The following is a 19,863-nucleotide window of genomic DNA, read 5'->3' as shown; positions in this document are numbered from 1 at the left end:
GGATTCTGACTTTTCAATAAACTACACTTAAATAGTGACATTAAACCCCTCACAAGGTAGAATAGACCATTTGTGAGTTGCTTACAAGCATCACATTGATAAGACTCCATAAGCTTTATCTACACAAGGAAACACAACAAAAGCAATGCATCTCAGATAACAGAAAAATGAAAGTAAATATCTAGAAGGATCTTTATTTCCAATACATAAAATAAGCAATAAAATGGTCAACTCCCTGTCTACAAAACACAACACTCATTCTTTTTGCTAGGTCAGTTAATGCCATAGGTTCATCTCTTTGAATCTCCTATCATGTTGTACTTGAGGGATAAGAAGAAGCTCATTAGACTATTTTAAAATTTAATTTTAACCTCCCTAATACCTCTAAAATGTGATCATGATTATCTCTACTTACCCAAAATCTCACTAGTTTGCATCCATATACATTAGATATTATGACTACTACTGATCTTAACTATAGGTTTAATTAGTGTGAGCTACAAAACAAATGGTCACTGAAAAAGTTAGTGTCACTAAAAAGCATCCTCATGAACGTTCTTTCTTTTTTTGTTCTACACTTTTTTACCTCCTTAGCTTATAAGTTTGAGCCCAGAAATATTTGAGCTTCAAGGATGCTTATTTCATAAACTCAATGGTTCAGCTGGGCATTTTGTTAGTTATTAATCCTAGTGGGGGGGAGAGAGGAAGATTTATTAAAAAAAAATCTTCTTACACTAGAATAATCCTTCAATTTATCTTGATGCTGCATGTAAGCAGCCATAGGGGAGGTCTGCGGCCTAGATCTTTCCACTCTGTAAGGTTGGAGTGATTGCTGTTGCGATGAGCAAATAAGCATAGCATAAAAAAGATGCAGAATTGCAGTTCTTGCCAACCATTAGAGTAATGGTTGGTGATGTTGGTTCCCTAATAAGCACATAATAAAACCAAGAATGAGAAAAGGCAACGCATCCCATTACATCTGCTCCCTCTATATTGTGGACTCTTCCCAACTTATTCCATCTCTTGGGAGGAGGGTTCACAAAGTTTCTCTCTAATCCCTAAAGGCAATCAAGAGAAACTCAAGCTACCAAGAGAATGTTACCGAAATTATTAATGCCAGGGAAATGCGGACTTTCCTGTCTGATTTTCATTATCATTAAAAACATGAAGGTAGACCAGCAGACTGTCTAAGATCTTTTTACTTATTTTACATATATTCTAATTTTTTTAAGTTTAAGAAAACTGGTCTAAACAAATTTATTAATAATATAAATTAAAGGTTGCTGAATAGCTTCAATGGTAAACATTGATGAACTCATAGGATTGTGAAATTACACTCATAGCATTGACTAACATGCAAACTTGTCTGCCCTTATTGGATAATGTTCTCAAGTTCTTAGCTGAGAGGCTATATACAGTATTTTAGAAGAGGAGGCAAAATTGGTATGACCAGTTCAGCCTCACAGACGTGTGTTAGCCATCAAATCACAGATTTGTAGAATAATAATGTTTTCTACCATTCAAACTGTCCTCATTTCCTGCTCCTGGAAGCACAGTGACAGGAGGCAAGTTGGGATCAGGAATATAGTACAACAAAGTTCCAAAGCAGAACTTGATTAGTGACACACAATGCAGCATGGTGTTTGGTATTGAACCACATGGACCAGAAAGGTTTTGGGTTTGATTCCTGATCTCCTGAGTTGGCCAATCTCAACTGGGTTGGCACCAAGAGCACTAAAATTGGCTTTATTATTCTTGATTTAGGAGGGTGAAAAAATCAGTCAGGAATCCTGATTTCTATCCAGTGACTCCATTAGAAAGCTAACCTTTGTGGACAAGTGTGAACAAGGTTGGTGTCCTTTTTTTTTGATTACGTCTTTGTGAATCGACTTGGGAAGTTTTTCTATGTTAAATGCGCTATATAAATTCAAGTTGTTGTTGTTAACTTAAAAGCTGCAATCTAATTTCTGGTTTTAGATGATAGTCACATAATGTGAAACAAATTGTTCATGATATCCTCTGAACCTCTCGATTGGACTACTGCTTTGTATTCAGTAAACGCCTTTTTCAAGAATTTCTAAAATGGCATTTTACAGAAAAATATATCCTGACATTGTTAAACCTCTCATATTTACCTTTGCATGCATAAAACCTGTGCTTGGTAACAAAAGTTTACTGGTACTAAATTGATTTTGAAAAAAGGAAATTGGCGTAGTGAAATACCTGTCAGCAGTTTCAGAAAGTATATTACAGTTCCTCAGAGTTATAAAGAATTTACAGTGCCTTTCTTAACAAGGTATTTTTGTGAAGGGAAAGATGGCATGATTGTTTAAACAGTGAATTTTAAGAAGAAATAGCCAGACTTTCAATTACACAGCACAGGTTTTGTTTAGGATCTCACCTGATTCGTGCATCAACTCCAATTCCTTCTATTCAAAATCCATAGGATTGTAAGTAGAAGGTTCAAAATAGCATACCCTTTCTCACTGGGCCTTAATAAGATTCACCACAACAAAACCTCTGTTTGTATCAGCCAGTAATTTACACAGACAAGGGTCACAATACGATCTACTACATGAATGGAATTTGGGGCTGTGTTAGACCATTCCAAATATTAATCCCAGATTAAATTTCAGATTGCTTTGATGTTAGGAACACAACATGATAATTACGGCACTTAAAAGTTACACTGCTGAATCACACTAATCACTGCTGCCTTGGGGGAGCTTATAGGATTTTGCTTATGGAGAAAGCAAACACGCTTAAATCCTCCCACGGGGTGACAGATCACACCAGAATTACATAGGGATCACTACTGCATTTCAGGTTTAGAGATAAAATAACCATGTTCAATTAGAGTACTGCTGCACGAAATGAGAAATACATAAGAAGTATTATCATTGTTAATTGACAGTTAAAAAAGTAGTGATCTGTTAGCAGCCGCAGGCAGTAGAAAATCTGCTTCCTGGCTAAATGATCACAGTTTCGAGTGCCAGGCTGTGGTCACTCAAGCTTGCCAGCTAGAGCTAACAACAAAGGGTAGATTTTAACTATTGGGTGACCGGCCAGGGGGGCAGACAGGCTGGCCAGGCCTCATTAACAGGCTGTCGGTGAGTTCCATGGCCCGAAAGGGTACCTCGCTGCAGCTCGCCGGCTACGGCCTGTGCAACATCAGGCGGCCCGGCGTCTGACCTAGCCGGCAAAAAATTAGGTCTGGGGAACGAGGCTGTGATCGTGGAGGGGGGAGCCTTGGGCGCAGAGGCCCACATTATTCTTGTGGAGCATTCATACTCCTCCTAGCTTCACAAAAATAATTTTAACACCGTTAAAATTGCATCAGGGTCCTATGTACGTCGTATGTCATTCATGTACCGAGATTAATGAAGCTCCTGCCTGATTCAGGCATATGCCTGGGCAGCAGAACGCCCCAGGAAAAATGGTGGCGGAGCAGGAATGGGACGGTAAGTCGACCACCTGAATTTTAACTCCACTACCTCCCCATTTCTGCTGGTCAAATGGAGTTAAAATCTCCCCTCAAGTTATATTAGCTATCAGCCTGGCTGCTGAATAGAATGCCTCCCTATGTTGAAACTATGGGCTCGATATTACCAGGGCTGCGGGTTCGTGGTGGGGGGCGACTGAGCGCGTGGGTAACGCGCCCGGTGAAATCAGTCTCCCCCCCGCGTGATTGCAGCCTAATTGGATCCACTTACCTGGTCTTCCGGGTTCCCCGCTGCTGAGCTGCGCGTCGGGCGGACTGCGCATGTGCAGTAAGATCTGTCAGCTGGAGGAGCTCTATTTAAAGGGGCAGTCCTCCACTGACAGATGCTGCAACAAATAGGAAAAAATACAGCATGGAGCAGCCCAGGGGAAAGGATGCTCCCAGTTTAATGATGCCTCACTCCAGGTATCATTAGATGGGGTGAGGAGGAGGGGGAGGTCAGAGATCTTCCACCCGGCGGGCGGGAGGAAGTGGCCTGCCTATGCCACCAGGAAGGCCTGGCTCGACGTGGCAGAGGAGGTCACCTGCACCACCAACATATCGTCCACCTGCATACAGTGCAGGAGGCGCTGCAATGACAAGTGGGTCAGCCAAAGTGAGTACACTTACTCATTCCCCTACACTCCGTCTGCCACATCACCGCCCCCACCCCACATCTCCTTCTGCACTGCCAACACTACTCTATCACATCACTCCTCACACCCACTCAAACCTCATCCTCATCTTACTCACCTCGCCAGTACTCATCCCGCCACTACCACTCAACCCAATCCTCATATAATCTCATGGCTCTATCTCATACTCACCCTCTCATGCATCTCTTTCACAGTCAGCCTCACTCAACCTGCCACTACCTGTGCTGCAGCCACAGGGCATGCATCACATATGTGCAGTAGGAAGTGTAAGGCAAACGTGTTGTGAGCATGAAGGGGATGCACAAGGGTGTTTGAGGGTTTGTCATGGTTTTTACTTATACTGAATTTCTGACCAACTCACATCAATATTATATTGGCACCACTACTGCCACGTCTTTGCAAATCTTGTCTGGTTTGTGCAATAATGCCCTTTCCTGAGGATCACAATGAAGACCCACACGTGATGCCACCCATTGTGTCACTGCAGAGTGGGTGTAGGTGTATTTGCAGGGCTCTTTTGTGCAGACGACCGAGCGGCGTCGGCGATGTCCCCGGTGGCACCCTGGAAGGATGCGGAGGAGAAGTTGTTGAGGGCAGTGGTGACTTTGACAGCGACAGGTAAGGAGATGGTGCTTGGGGCAGCCGGGAGCAGCTCAGCATGAAGGAGGCTGCAGATGTCCACGACTACATGTCGGGTGACTCTGAGCCTCCGTGTGCACTGCTGCTCAGAGAGGTCCAGGAAGCTGAGCCTCGGTCTGTGGACCCTGTGGCGAGGGTAGTGCCCCCTGCGACGCATCTCTCTCTGCGGTTGCCCTCCCTCCTGCTGTGCAGGTGGATGTGTCACAGCACTATGTTGTGGAGCTACACGTGTCAGAGGTGGATGGCTTGGCCGGCGAGGCTGGTGATGATGTTTGCCCTCCGAGGAGGTCATGACTGCAGCTACAGCAGCCCCCATCCGGAAGATGTACATCTGAGGGGGTCCGCAAGGTAGGTACATGTCTCTGGACCCCGGGGTAAGTGTGCAAGTTGGTGAATTTTCTTGTCAGGAGGAGGGTGGTGGAGGCCAAACTTTGTCCCAAGTGACAGAGTGGCCTCCTGCAATGAGTGAGGGTCTCCCCCCCCACCTGTCAAATGGACCTTTGCAGCTGCAACACGTCCATTTCAACTAGGAGTGTTTCCCCCAGTACGGAAGACAGTCCCAGTTGTTTCTAAAATCCCACCCCTCCTGACATATTTCCTTAATCAGGTCTGTTAATGACCTGAAATAGCAACATAAATACTGTTAATTGGCACCCTGCCGGCTTTAACTGCCTGCGGGAGTCCCACCTGCAGCGGCTGCGCGCGCACGTCAGTGCGTCTGTGGGGAACCCGGAAGTGGGCGGGTTGGAGCCGGGCTCCCGACCCGCTCCGGGATTCCCCGATTTTCGGAGCCCCCCCGCCAGGAACGCACCCGATAGCGGGTGCTAAAATGGAGCCCTATGTCTTTGGAAGGAGAGAATAATTGGCACATTCAGTTCATTTCAAGCAAATCTGCATCAGTGAATTATTAGTACTGATGACTGCTGTGGGGTCGTTAGCAGAAGTAGAATATAGTTCACAACTGTTAAGGTAACATACATTACACTACAGTCAGAGCATGATTGATAAAGTTGCAGTCAAATGCAGAACAGCCTGGAGGATGAGATATGTATGACATGTAAATCGGGATATAATGTGTTGACATCACCTAGTCGGCATTTGCAATCAGTGGACTTGACTGTTGGTATATTCCGATGGTGTGGCAGCTAAATGTTTGAAACAGCTATTGCACTCGCAGTTTTTGGGGTGTTATTTGTGGGAAATATACCCAAGAATATTAGGACTGTGCTCACAGGGAGCCTGTGTATGATGTAAACTAAGGGACTATACATTAGCGGCTGCTTTTGCATCTATTATTGGTTCAATAAAAACCTAAAAAAGAAAACAATCAAATGCAAAACTGTTATTAAATAGTTAATCACCAATTAAAAATATGACAGCAAATTTTCCGAATGTTTATAGTAGATCACTTTCAGAGGTAAAAAAAATGTAAAAAACTCTTTCAAGGAAAACAGATTTGAACAATCACTCATACACTGTTTTTAAGAACTGAACAAATAAAAGGCCAGCTGGTTACCCAGACAGTTTACTGTTGCCTCACTCTGACCCACTGAGATGAAAGAAACTCAACATGACATGACATTTCATATACTGTTTTAATAACAATTTTCAGTCAGTGCTTGATTGAGTGCTTAAGACTGTGGAATGGTGGGCTTACTATCCAGTACTCCCACATCATCCTGTATCATTTTGAAGCAACATAGTGCTTTGTGTGGGAACAGGTTAGTGGCTGTAGTTTCATGATATGTTGGACAGCTGTTGGTGGCTTAGAATGTAATCAGCAGATGTGAGTTTAGAATGAATTTTAGCTTAATTAACTTCAGCATTACAATTTCTGTGAGCTTTCAGCTGAAATATTTTAAAACTATAAATAGACAATGCTGCATTGGTCGCCAGTGATAAACAAACTTCTGTTAAGTCTATGAAACAATTTCTTTCATAACCAAGATAAGGGATATTTTAATTAAATTAAGGTTAGTGCTCTTATTTTTGTCTTTCTCCTGTGTGGGAGAGATTTAAATAATATTTCTTTTAATTTATTAATTTACCTACCTATATTCTGTCAAAATGAAAGATGCATAACAAAGACGATTCTGGATGGTTAGCAGTGGATTCCAAGACAGTCATTGAAACAATGGATTGGGATGCAGTCATGAACCTTGAATGCAAAGCTCAAGTGGGTTGCTAATCAGCTGAACCCCAAGAGTACATTACTGTTTGTAATTTGCTGGAGACGTCAAAAGGCTGATTCCTCGCGAGGAGTGACACTCACATAGAGTGTCGGTCAGGAAATCACAAACCCACGTTCATTTAAATGGATGGAGGATCAGGCACTGAGAGTCTGCAATTTTCCAACCAGCACTCCCATCAAAGGCCACTCCTCATCAGGAACACCTGATTGGGGAATCAGCCCTCTATTAATTTATAAAATACAATGATTTTTATATTTTCTTCATAGCAGCTATTTCTTTTGATATTGCAGGTTAGTGTCAAGTGATTTAAGGTTTCATGGGATATAGGGTTGCGACAAAAGACCTCACAGGATATCAAGATGTGATGTAAGATCGCAGTCAGTCAGTTAGCATAAGCACAATGGCAACAGACACCACAGCTATTCCTTCTGTCAGCTCCTGCAGTTGTCGTCCATTGTCACATCTCCATGTAATTATTCCCATATACATTGCCATCATCTCAGCTCACCTTCCACATGACATTTTCTCATTTGTGAGCCACAGCGTCACTCATACTCATTACTTTATTGTTGGTCATTTTGTCCTCCAAGTAAATATCCAATTTGCTCCTTTGCAGAGTGATTTCTGAAAGGGTCCACTCTCTGTTTCTATGCCTTAATTAAGGTACAGCTTTCTATCATATTCTGGGGGTAATTTTAACTTTCGCCGATGGTATAAAAGAGGCGATATCAGATCGGCTGCCCATTATACATCCACCTGATTTTATTTTCCTTTGAAGTCAGTGGGGTGGGGTGTATAATGGGCAGCCGATCTGATATTGCCCATTTTACACAATTGCTGAAAGTTAAAATTAGCCCCCCTGACCTTTTCCATCCCATGATCTGACAGAATACCAACTTATTTTCGATAGTGAAAAATGGAAGGTTTCTCCATGCTCCACAAAATGTAAACCAAAAATGGCTTCATTGACGATTCAACAGGAAGTGGAAGGATATATACTTGGCACCAATACAATAATGATATGAAAATTATTTGAATGGCATCTGATTATTGACTTATAGGAAATCTTATGAGTTCAATAGTCTATTCGCATTCCAACATTATTTGACTTAAAATTTGGGTATGGACTAATAAAAAGACAGAAGGTGTTAGCTAGAGAATAGCAAAGATTTCATTCCCTTTAACAAGCAGTCAGTGCAACTTTTGATGAAAACATGGACAAACTTAAAAGTTGAATCAAAAATAATGTACATGCCCATTTTTTCCCAATCAAATGATAAAAAATTATCTTTGTACTCTTCTCTACTAGTAATGCTGCTGGAATTATAACAAAATAATTCTGAGGGGGGTTGGTGGGCACTGTAGGGTGGGGTATTAGTGGGCATTATTCGGTGGAGGATATACTGAACTTGAAGAAATGAAAACTTAAAACAAATTCTTTGTTGGTTCATAGAATGAATAAAACTTTGTTAAATAATCCATTTCTCAGCTAACTGACTTAAAGCAAGGGTAAGGGAGTACACTTAACAGACCTGGCTCAAAATCCAGAATTGTAACTTTTTTCTATACCTCTAAAGTTTCTTCAGGGTAATATGAACAAATCTAATTTGACAGCTTCCATTTATTCATACATTATGTTGACTTCAAGCATTAAGAATCGGCATGAATTCTTTCAATATCTTTTTGCATTGTTGGGATTCGTATAGTAATTGGCTTAAGAAACTTGCCAGTAATACTTCTGTAACATAGTGACAAGTAGAGCTGTGGACATCAGGCTCAGTCTTAACAGAGTGGGCATCACCAACAGTTAACTGTCAGGAGATTTATAAATAAACAGTTCATTCGTCCTGACTAGCAACAGGAACGTGTGCAGCCAATATATGAAATGCAAAGCACTTTTGCACTTCCCACCTGGTTGTCCTGGGGAAACCAATGAGACTTTATACAATTTGATAATTTTCAATGAGGTTTGGCATGAAGTTACCAATTCATACTTACCGACACATCCATGCTCACTTAGTGGAATCTCAAAACCCTGATCACATAGACAGCGGAAAGAACCATCTGTATTTTCACAATAGCCATGAGTACCACAGATAGTTTCATTCATACACTCATCAATGTCTGCCAAAAAAACAACAACAGTTGGAATTAATAACAGATTTTCATAATTGCTTAGTAATACTGAAATATAAATAGAGGAATGCACGATAGCAACTACTGGAATAAAGAGTTCATTATCCAGTAGGTCATGATGATCTTACTCATAAATGGAATAAGGGCAGCGTCCCACAGCTCAACATGGTGTTCATATTGTTTATAACGCCAATAAAACAAATTAGTAAGAAAAGCTGAATTCAGATTTAATGATCATAGCTTGATCATTTATGAACACTTAAAATTTGTTTTGGAAATTTTAGGATTAAAGAAAATAGCACCTTCTAATTTAATTTCTCAATTTTGAAGTTATTTTCTTCTTTCTTTCAATCCTACTAGTTCCCTGGTTTAACCAAACAAATGGTCAGGCATATTAAAGCTACGTCCACTGCCCCATTCTCTTCCTATAGCCCTGAATCTTTATCTGCTTCAAATATTTATCCAATTTTCCCCTAAAAGATTCAATGGTCTCTGTCTTGCATGTGGCAAATATTTCCATGTTCTAAGAACCTAGCGCATAAAGGAAATTTTCTTAGTGAGAATTTTAAACAGATTCTCCAATCAGAGGCGAAATCTTTCCCTATTCACTCCATCAAAATCCTTCATAATTTTAAAAGCCTCTATTAAATTTCCTCTGAACCTTCACTGCTCCAGTGGAAATAGTCCCAGTATTTCAAGTCTCTCCTCATTACTATAGTCTCCAATTCCTGGCATTATCTTGGTGATTCTATGCTGTACAGTTTCTATGACCTTAATGTGCTTTCTATGTTGGAGAGTCCAAAACCGCACACAATAGTCTAATTATTAGTCTAACCTATCTGGTAGCAATAACAAAAGCTTAAAGATTATGGGACTCACCATAATTAATGTAAGCAAATTAACAGTAATGAAGAAAATAATGGCACTAAAGAGTGACAAATCCACAGGACCAGATGGTTTCCATCCCAGGGTTTTAAAGGAAGTAGGTGAGAACATTGCAGATGCCCTAACTATAATCTTCCAAAGTTCTCTCGATTCAGGAACTGTTCATTTAGATTGGAAAATTGCACATGTCACTCTGCTATTTAAGAAAGATGAGAGAGGGAAACCAGAGAATTATAGATCAGTTAGCCCAACACCTGTTGTAGGGAAATTACTAGAGTCTATAATTAAGCATAGAATGACTGAACACCTTGAAAATTTTCTGCTGATCAGAGAGAGCCAGCATGGATTTCTAAAGGTTGGTCATGCCTGACGAACCTGACTGATTTTTTTGAAGAGGTGACTAAAGTAGTGGACAGGGGAATGTCTATGGATGTTATTTATATAGACTTCCAGAAGGCATTTGATAAAGTCCCTCATAAGAGACTGTTAGCTAAAGTTGAAGCTCATGGAGTTGAGGGCAAATTGACCTGGTTAGGAAATTGGCTGAGCGGTAGGAGACAGAGAGTAGGGATAATGGGCTAGTACTCAAATTGGCAGAATGTGACTAGTGGTGTCTCACAGGGATCTGTGTTGGGGCCTCAACTATTCACTCTATTTATTAACGACTTAGATGACAGCATAGAGAGCCACTTATCCAAGTTTGCCGATGACACAAAGATAGATAGCCTTGTAAGCAGCGTAGATGGAAGCATAAAATTACAGAGTTATTAGTAGATTAAGTGAATGGGCAAAACTGTGGCAAATGGACTTCAATGTAGGCAAGTGTGAGGTCATCCACTTTGGACCTAAAACGGATAGATCAGAGTACTTTCTAAATGTTGAAAAGCTCAAAAAAGTGGCAGTCCAAAGAGACTTAGGGGTCCGTGTACATAGATCATTGAAATGTCATGGACAGGTACAGAAAATAATCAAAAAGGCTAATGAAATGCTGGCCTTTATATCTAGAGGGCTAGAATACAAGTAGAAGCTATGCTACAGCTGTACAAAGCCCAGGTTAGTCCACACCTGGAGTACTGTGTTCAGTTCTGGGCATCGCACCTTAGGAAGGATATACTGGCCTTGGAGGGAGTGCAGTGTAGATTTAATAGAATCATACCTGGACTCCAAGCTTTAAATTATGAGGAGAGATTAAACTAGGGTTGTATTCCCTGGAATTTAGAAGATTATGGGGTGATTTGATTGAAGTTTTCAAGATATTAAGGGGAACTGATAGAGTAGATAGAGAGAAACTATTTCTGTTGGTTGGGGAGTCTAGGGCTCGGGGACATAGCTTAAAAAATAGAGCCAGGACCTTCAGGAGTGAAATTAGGAAACACTTCTACACGCAAATGGTGGTAGAAGTTTTGAACTTTCTTCTGCAAACAGCAGTTGATGCTAGCTCAATTGTTAATTTTTAATCTGAGGTTGATAGATTTTTGTTAACCAAAGGTATTAAGGGATATGGGGCTAAGGCAGTTCTCTGGAGTTAGGTTACAGATCAGCCATGACCTTATTGAATAGCGGAATAGGCTCCAGGGGCTAAATGGCCTACTCCTGTTCCTATTTTCCTAAAGATAAAAGAAACAGGAGATGAGTGTAGAGGTCAGATCAGGGTAAGGAATAAAGATAACATAAACGGTCAAGGAACAAATATAGTTATAAAACAGAAGGAAAAAAGGACTGTCAAAAATAAAGTAAAAGGAGCAACTATTAAAGATGAATTAAACTGCCTGTACAGCAATGTAAACAGTGTCCAAAATAAAACGGGGGAACTGGAGGCAATAATCCGTAGCGAGGAACCAGATGTAGTAGGAATAACTGAAACAGAGCTACATAAAGAACAGGACTGGCAAATAAATATTGCAGGCTATAACATAATCAGAAAGGATAGGGAAGGAAGAAGGGGGTTGGAGTAGCTGCACTAATTAGAGAAAACATAATGGCAGTAGAAAAAAGGGATATAATTAACAGAAGGATAGAAACAGAATCCATATGGATTGAAATAAAAGGTAAGAAGGAATTGATCAAGCTAATAGGGGTATACTACAAACCACTTAAAAGTGGAAAGGAGGTGGAGGAAGAAATATGCAAGCAAATATGTGGAATGAGTAAAGAACATAGAATAATAATCATGTGAGATTTTAACTATCCCCGAATAAACTGGCACAAAGGGGTACAGGGAATGGAGTTTTTACAATTTGCGCAGGACTCCTTTCTTACCCAGTATGTAAAAAGCCCAATAAGAGAGGAATCACTGGATCTAGTATTGGGAAATGAACCAGAACGGATAAGAGAAGTAAGAGTTGGGGAACATCTAGGCAATAGCGATCATAACATAATAAGGTATAAGATAAAGATTGAGAAGGACAGAAGTAAGACAAAGACCAAAGTAATAAAATAGAAAAAAGCTGATTTTCAAGGGATGAGAATAGAACTAAGGAAAATAAACTGGTAAACAAAGAAATAGAACAGCAGTGGGAAACATTTAAAATTGTGATCATTAGAGTCTAGGAGAAATATATCTCACTAAAAAGCAAGAACAATCTAGCCATGGATAAATAAAGAAATAAGGACAAAATTGAAACTAAAGAAAAAGGCATACACTAAGTACATAGATAACAAAGGAGAGGATGACAAAAAGGGATATGAAAAGTTTAGGAAAGAAGTTAACAAAACAATTAGGAAGGCAAAGAGAAACTATGAAATTAAATTATCAAGGAATATAAAAATAAATAATCAAGTATTCTACAGACACATAAATAACAAAAGAAAAATCAGGATAGGGATATGGGCCACTAAGGGATATATACGATAAACTCACAGGTAATGACAGCGAAATGGCAGAAATATTAAATAATTATTTTGCCTCAGTATCTACCAGGGAGGCTAACATGGAGGGCATGACAGTAAAAGAAGAGATAAAAAAGGACATTTAAGATAGAAAGGGGGGAGATCATTGATTAAACTAATCAAACTTAGAGCGGATAAAACCCCTGGTCCGGATGGATTGCATCCGCGCATATTAAAAGTTAGGGAAGAGATAGCAGAGGCACTATTACACATATATATAATAATTCGTTAGAAAAGGGAATAGTGCCAGAGGACTGGCAGACAGCTAACGTGATGCCTATATTTAAAAAGGGAGATAGAACCAGTCCATGGGACTATAGACCAATTAGCTTAATGTCGATGGTAGGAAAAATAATGGAATCCTTACTCAAAGATGTAATAGAAAAACATCCAGAAATTGAAAATATAGGAAAGAATAGTCAGCACAAATTTCAAAAGGGAAACTGCTTGACCAACATTACTGAATTCTTTGAAGAAGTAACAGAAAGGGTAGACAAGGATAGTGCAGTAGGTGTAATATATTTGGATTTTCAGAAGGCCTTCGATAAGGTACCGCATAGTAGACTCGTGACTAAGGTCAGACCATGTGGAGCCAGGGGACAAGTAGCAGAATGGATAGCAAGCTGGTTACAAAACAGAAAACAGAGAAGAGGGGTTAAAGGTAGTTATTCAGACTAGCAAAAGGTGGGAAGTGGTGTTCCATGAGGATCGGCGCTGGGGCCACTGTTGTTCACCATTTACATCAATGATTTAGACTCGGGAATTGGAAGTACAATTTCAAAATTTGTGGACAACACCAAATTGGGGGGTATAGTTAATACCAAAGAAGACTGCGACAAAATACAGGAAGACATTAATAAACTTGCAGAATGGTGTGTAATTGGCAAATGAATTTCAATATAGATAAGTGTGAGGTATTACATTTTGGTAGGAAGAATAAAGGGGCCACATACTGCTTGGATAATAAGAGTCTAAATGGGGTAGAGGAGCAGAGGGATCTGGAGATATAGATACACAAATCACTAAAAGTAGCGACACAGATTAATAAGGCCATAAAAAAAGCAAACCAAGCACTGAGGTTCATTTCTAGAGGGATAGAATTGAAAAGCAGAGAAGTTATGTTAAACTTATACAGAACCTTGATTAGACCACACATGGAGTACTGTGAACAGTTCTAGTTTCCATATTATAAAAGGGATATAGAGGCAATGGAGAAGGTGCAGAAAAGATTTACTAGGATGATACCATAACTGAGAGGTTATACCTATCAGGAAAGATTGAACAGGCTGGGGCTCTTTTCTTGAGAAAAGAGAAGACTGAGGGATGACCTGATATAGTTCTTCAAGATTATGAAAGGGTTTGATAGGGTAGATGTAGAGAAGATGTTTCCACTTGCAGGGGAAGACCAAAACTAGGGGTCATAAATATAAGATAGTCACTAATAAATCCAATAGAGAATTCAGGAGAAACTTCTTTACCCAGAGAGTGGTTAGAATGTGGAACTCGCTACCACAAGTAGTTGAGGCGACTGGCATAAATGCATTTAAGGGGAAGCTAGATAAGCACAAAAGGGAGAAAGGAATAGAAGGATATGCTGATAGAGTTGGATGAAGTAGGGAGCATAAACACCGGTATGGATCTGCTGGGCTGAATGGCCTGTTTCTGTGCTGTACATTCTATGTAATGTTTTGTACACATTTATCATTACTCTTGCACTCTATGCTGCCTTTATAAAACATACAAAAATTGCTCATCTACCTGTACTCATACTTTATGTATTTGAACCACAAGGTCTCTCTGTTCATCCGCTCCATTCAGTATCTTTCCATTAAAGGGGCAAATTTAATCCTGCCTGCCTAGTGGAATCTGGGCTGGCAGGCAGTTAAAATTGCCAGTAGGATTACCTGCCACAGTCCCACTCTCTTCCAATTTTAACCTGCTTTTCTAAGCAGGCGGGAAGGACACCCACTGGAAGCCAGTGGGGTCATTCTTTAAAAATGCAGATTGGGATAGTTTAGTCCTCCCCTATCCTGGGCTTCCACCCTCCCCCAATCATGAAGCCCTCTCGAACCCCTTCTCGGTGATTTACTTGAGTGCCGGTGGCCATTCCTATGATACCTGGTGGCGGGCAGTCTCTTGCTGCTTGACATTCCACTCCCGCCTGTCGGCCAGCTGTTGCGTCCTGCCGGTTTCGGGCAGAATGTTAAAATCTTCCGGGTCTCACGCTGCCAAGGTTGGGATAGATTGCCCCCCACCTCAGCCCCTGCCCACATGACTGCCGCCCCGAGATAAAATCAGGGCTTAAGTATATATTCCTTTCCCTTGTTTTTTCTCCCAAAATGTATTGCCTCAGGCTTATTCAGATTAATTGTATCTTTTATCTATTAGTCCATTCTGCGAATCTGTCTACGTCTTCTGTAAGTTTTTATAGACCCCTATTTTTGTGTCTTCAGCAAACTTTGAGATTGTGCTCTCTATGCCCAACTTCAAATTAACTGATCTGCTGTTACTGTAATTTTTTTCAAAATACATAAGTCAATGTTTATTTTTTCTAAATGTGATGGGGTGGATTTTAAATCTTTATTTGGTCAGACAACTTGCTAAAAGAATGATCAAAATCAAAATGTGCTAACACGAGTGGCAAATGATCAGCAACACTACAATCTTCAATACTTATTCCATTTTCTAAATATCAATGCACATCTGTCTGGTATTGTAGGTAGTACTATGTGCTGTTTGACAACAATGATTTCTTTATAATAAGTGACACTTTGAAATTGATCTGTTTTGTCAGCAACTGCTAAGGAAAGTTTAAACAGGTCTAGTGGAACCTAATTCCCATTGAAAAGAGTTCTTTTTTTCAATGTATTGCTGATATATAAGTCTGATGGCTTAATAGCACCTGCAGTAAGAGAACCACAGCTGCACATGATCATTTGACAGGTAAATCCTCAAAGAAGAATTCAACAATGTCAAATGCTAGTACCTAATTAGAATTCTCATAAAACACAGCGGAGAAGAATTTTGACAATCATTAAACTTCAAGACAGTTAATGTAAACTATTAAAAGGGCCACTGTTAGGTATTTTACTACATTTCATACCCATAATAATTGGAAGCAGCTGCACTGAGCTGTAATGTAGCTTTTGGTTTCATTGCTAACATCAACAGAAATGTCAGCACTGTAGCATTCATAAGTGAAGGATGTAACTAAGGTTGTGCTAGACTCTTTCAAATTTGTAATATTTAGTTTAGGTCACTAAAATCTTTATTCCTTGCACACAGTACATGTATATATCAAACCAAGGAAATAAAAATTGCACCTCACCAATAGCAGCTCATTTACAGCAAGGCCCCAATGTGAGGGAATTAAAAAATACATAGTATATAATTCAAAAAAATCATAAGCCAAAAAATGATTCAATATCCGTATGAATATGAGCTATATGTTCCTGTGAGATGTCAAAGGATTTTTTTCAATAATGATTTGAACATTATTTTATTATAGATGACAATTAATTCCAAATGTAGGCTGTAGAACACAAGATTGGAACGATTGTTTTCTCTATAGCATTTGTGTGAAGAAATACCAGTGCCCATTGGTAGTACATCAATAAGGTAATACGGCATTACAAAAAAAGTTGCAATTAATTTTATTGAGCTATAAAAATACTTGTTAATTCTTTCCTAGTTGAAATATATTGCAATTATTGTAAATGGATTATGTTCTGGCTAGCAGTATAATATGATAAATATCTCTACTCATTAAGTCATTTGTGACCTTGCAGTCTAATATGATAAATATCTCTACTCATTAAGTCATTTGTGACCTTGCAAGTTGTGAGTTTTCTAGTTGGACTCATTGGGGGTCATTTTAACCTAACTCGCCGGGCGGGAAGCCCACGGGATCGGGTGCAACGCTGATTTTACACCCCGCCCAATATTACACTTCATTGACTCCATTGAAATTGCACAGGCTGCAACCCTGGCACTTATTTAGCCTGTCGGGGGCCTCTAGCGCTGACACTGGCAGACTATGCAGGGTCAATGGCAGGTCCCGTAATTTAAGTACCCATGGTAGTCGCCTGCGCTACGAGGCATGCATCTTGGGTGCCCACCATTCCATACGAGCGGGAAAGTCTGGTGCTTGCTGCCGTCTGGGGGCACAAGGGTAAGAAGAATAAACTTGCTCCTTGGCCCTTCTTCATGGTGTACCAGCCTCTGAAGAAGAATCAGGCCTTGGAGAGGCCAAGGATGCGGGTATTCTTGATGTATGGAGTCCCTACCCTCGGTCCTGTCATTCCGTATCAGTGGCCTTGTTGGGGCAGGTGGAGCTTTTGTTCCCAAACAAGGCCACAGGAATCTCAGGTGCAAGTATCTAGATCCTGGTGGAGTTTGCAGCTGTTCTAGTGGATTCTTGCTGGAGTTACAGCGGTAACCTGATGGAATCCGAACAATTTTGCCTCCAGAATTTTTTTTTGAATGGTGGTGGGAATGAAATCTGGTTGTTAACAGTTTAAGTATTTGTATCTAATTTTCCTATAATGCTAGTTCCCATTATCAATTAAAGATTAAGACCATTCCATTAGAATTCTATACGTAATGTACCCATGCACTAATCAGCATTTGAAAAAGGTATAGAATATTATTTTTTCAAACCAACGTGGCAATTTTAAATTATTACCAAATATTGTCCGAAATCTGGCACTATTAGCAATGAAAGCGTAAATCCCCCAATGACTCCATCTAGTGCTGGAAATTGGGATTTACAATTTTGCAAGAAACTCCTGAAGATGTTTGGAATGGGAAAGAAAGACTTGCATTTATATAGCGCCTTTCACAACCTGAAGACATCCCAAAGCGCTTTACAATCAATTAAGTACTTTTGAAGTGTAGTTACTGTTGTAATGTAGGAAATGCAGCAGCCAATTTGCGCACAGCAAGCTCCCACAAACAGCAATGTGATAATGACCAGATAATCTCTTTTTTTTCAGTGGTGTTGGTTGAGGGATAAATGTTGGCCAGGACACCGGGGATAACTCCCCTGCATTTATAGCAAGTGGAGTGAAAATGGGTATTTGGTATTTTGGCGGATTCCTGCTGCAATTTTGATGGGAATCTGCCGGAATGGCCGGAAACTGTGCTGAGAGCTGGTTACACTGTTTCTGGGATGGCCTTGTGGCATTTATGCCAAATTGTACCACTCCACAGCCTCAGTAACCGAAACCTTAATTTAAAAATAAAATTCTCGTATGGAACATTAAATCTGTGCTATGTTATGGGAGATAAAGATCAGAGTACTGAAAACATTGAGTCAACTTTCCTATTGTCTCTGTGACTCCAAATAAAAAGTTTTGTCAAATAATCTTCACATTTGATACATCACTTAACTATTTTGAACTTTCTATTTAACATGCAAGTGCATGCAACATTCTCCCTGAAATCTCACATACTGGGTTCAACTCACAGTGCACAAGAAAGTCCCAAGAGTTCAAACTAATATATTCTATGTCTACAAGAAGATCCACGTGAAATCCTTCCTGGAGAGTTAAGCAGTTCAGTTTCTTTACTGTACAAGTAATGTTTGTGTTACCTTACTGGACTCTAGTGGGTAATGTATTTGTTATTTTAAATTGAATAAAACATTGACAAGTTTATTACAGTGGAATTATTTTTTTAAAACTGCAAAGGGCATTCAGTGCTCAAAATGTAGAAGTTTTGGTTTCTCTTTATTATTCCATACTTGCACAGGATGTGTATGTCTGTGTGTGTGTGAAATAAGCAATAAACTCTCAGCATGCTGCATACAGGCTCATATCCTGCATAGGCAAAAGATTGCCAGCTGAACATGATCTCATTCTAACTGCCATCTGCATTTGCCCATTAAAAAACTTTGTTTCAATACTTCCTTTTATTAGTAATGAATGACGCATACAAAAATAGTATGGAATAAATAGGTTATTCAAGGAAGGTACTCACTTTCACCATTATACAACCTTAGCTTTATAGGTCTAATAAAGGATCGCACGTTTTTAAACCTTAAGTTAAAATAACATTAGTTGGTCAGAGAACAGGAATGGAAGAGGCCTGTGAACAGTCAACTGCCCACTCTCTTGATCAACGAATAGTCAATAACATGGGGGCAGCTTAAAGAAGGGAAAGGAAAATAAGATAACATTGGGAAAGGACATTTTTAAACAAATTTTAAAAGTTTTCATAATTGTCTCCTCTACTGCATCAACCTCCTTGTTCTGCTAGCAAAGAAGTTCAGATCTGCCAACCTGTAAAATTCTCTAAAGCTGTTGTCAATGCCACTACACAACAGACAGAAGTAAGCTTTTATGGAGCAGGGCTGACCTTGCGATTTTTCCTCCTATTTCTTCTCTGTCCACCTTTCTACCCCATCCCCCCTCCCAACAAAGACAGTATTAAGTCAATGAATCAAGGAGCAAGTATCACCCAGGTGTGTGATTCAAATCTGTGACCCTCTGAATTGTAAGTATTAAAGTATTAATGTTTTTAAAACTAGAGGACTACATCTATTGGATTGACTTAAGTGTGAATGTTTGAACTTGTTTGTCATTCTAATGAATGGCAGCTGCTGATAGCACCATCCCAGTCACAACTGTAAACAGTCATTATAAAATTCCCCAAAGGAACATTAGACAGGTTTCCGTTAGGAACTGGGATATTTTTTCTTCCAAATCTCAAAGCCGTTCAGTAATTTATATTCCACATCACTGTAAAGTATAGCTTTGTTACTGGTCAAATTTTAGACATTTTAGAAGTTGGCTATTTACTTGATGTTGGTAGTAATGTGGGACTATGTTGAGGTCACAGTAAATTCTAGGAACTAGAGAAACCATAATGGGCATTTGCTAAATGGAAGGTAGTTAAGGTAATTGAATCTCTGTTGTTCAACAATACAAATAACTTCACTTCCAAATTTAAACTTCTGTGCAAAACATTTTTTTTCCTGCTGCAT

The 19,863-nt window shown here is 39.8% G+C and overlaps 1 protein-coding gene across 1 annotated transcript in view; it reads right to left on the bottom strand.

The window, feature by feature from the left end:
- LOC137326682 (latent-transforming growth factor beta-binding protein 2-like) overlaps positions 1-19,863 on the bottom strand; it is a 607,725-nt gene that overhangs the window by 43,576 nt on the left and 544,286 nt on the right. Inside the window, exon 28 of the mRNA XM_067992000.1 lies at positions 8,967-9,092. Coding sequence (XP_067848101.1) covers positions 8,967-9,092 — 126 coding nt within the window. The remainder of the gene's footprint in view (positions 1-8,966; positions 9,093-19,863) is intronic.

The sequence above is a fragment of the Heptranchias perlo genome, chromosome 10 (genome assembly GCF_035084215.1).
Source record: "Heptranchias perlo isolate sHepPer1 chromosome 10, sHepPer1.hap1, whole genome shotgun sequence".
Taxonomy (NCBI): domain Eukaryota; kingdom Metazoa; phylum Chordata; class Chondrichthyes; order Hexanchiformes; family Hexanchidae; genus Heptranchias; species Heptranchias perlo.
This window is presented reverse-complemented; position numbering and strand designations above follow the sequence as displayed.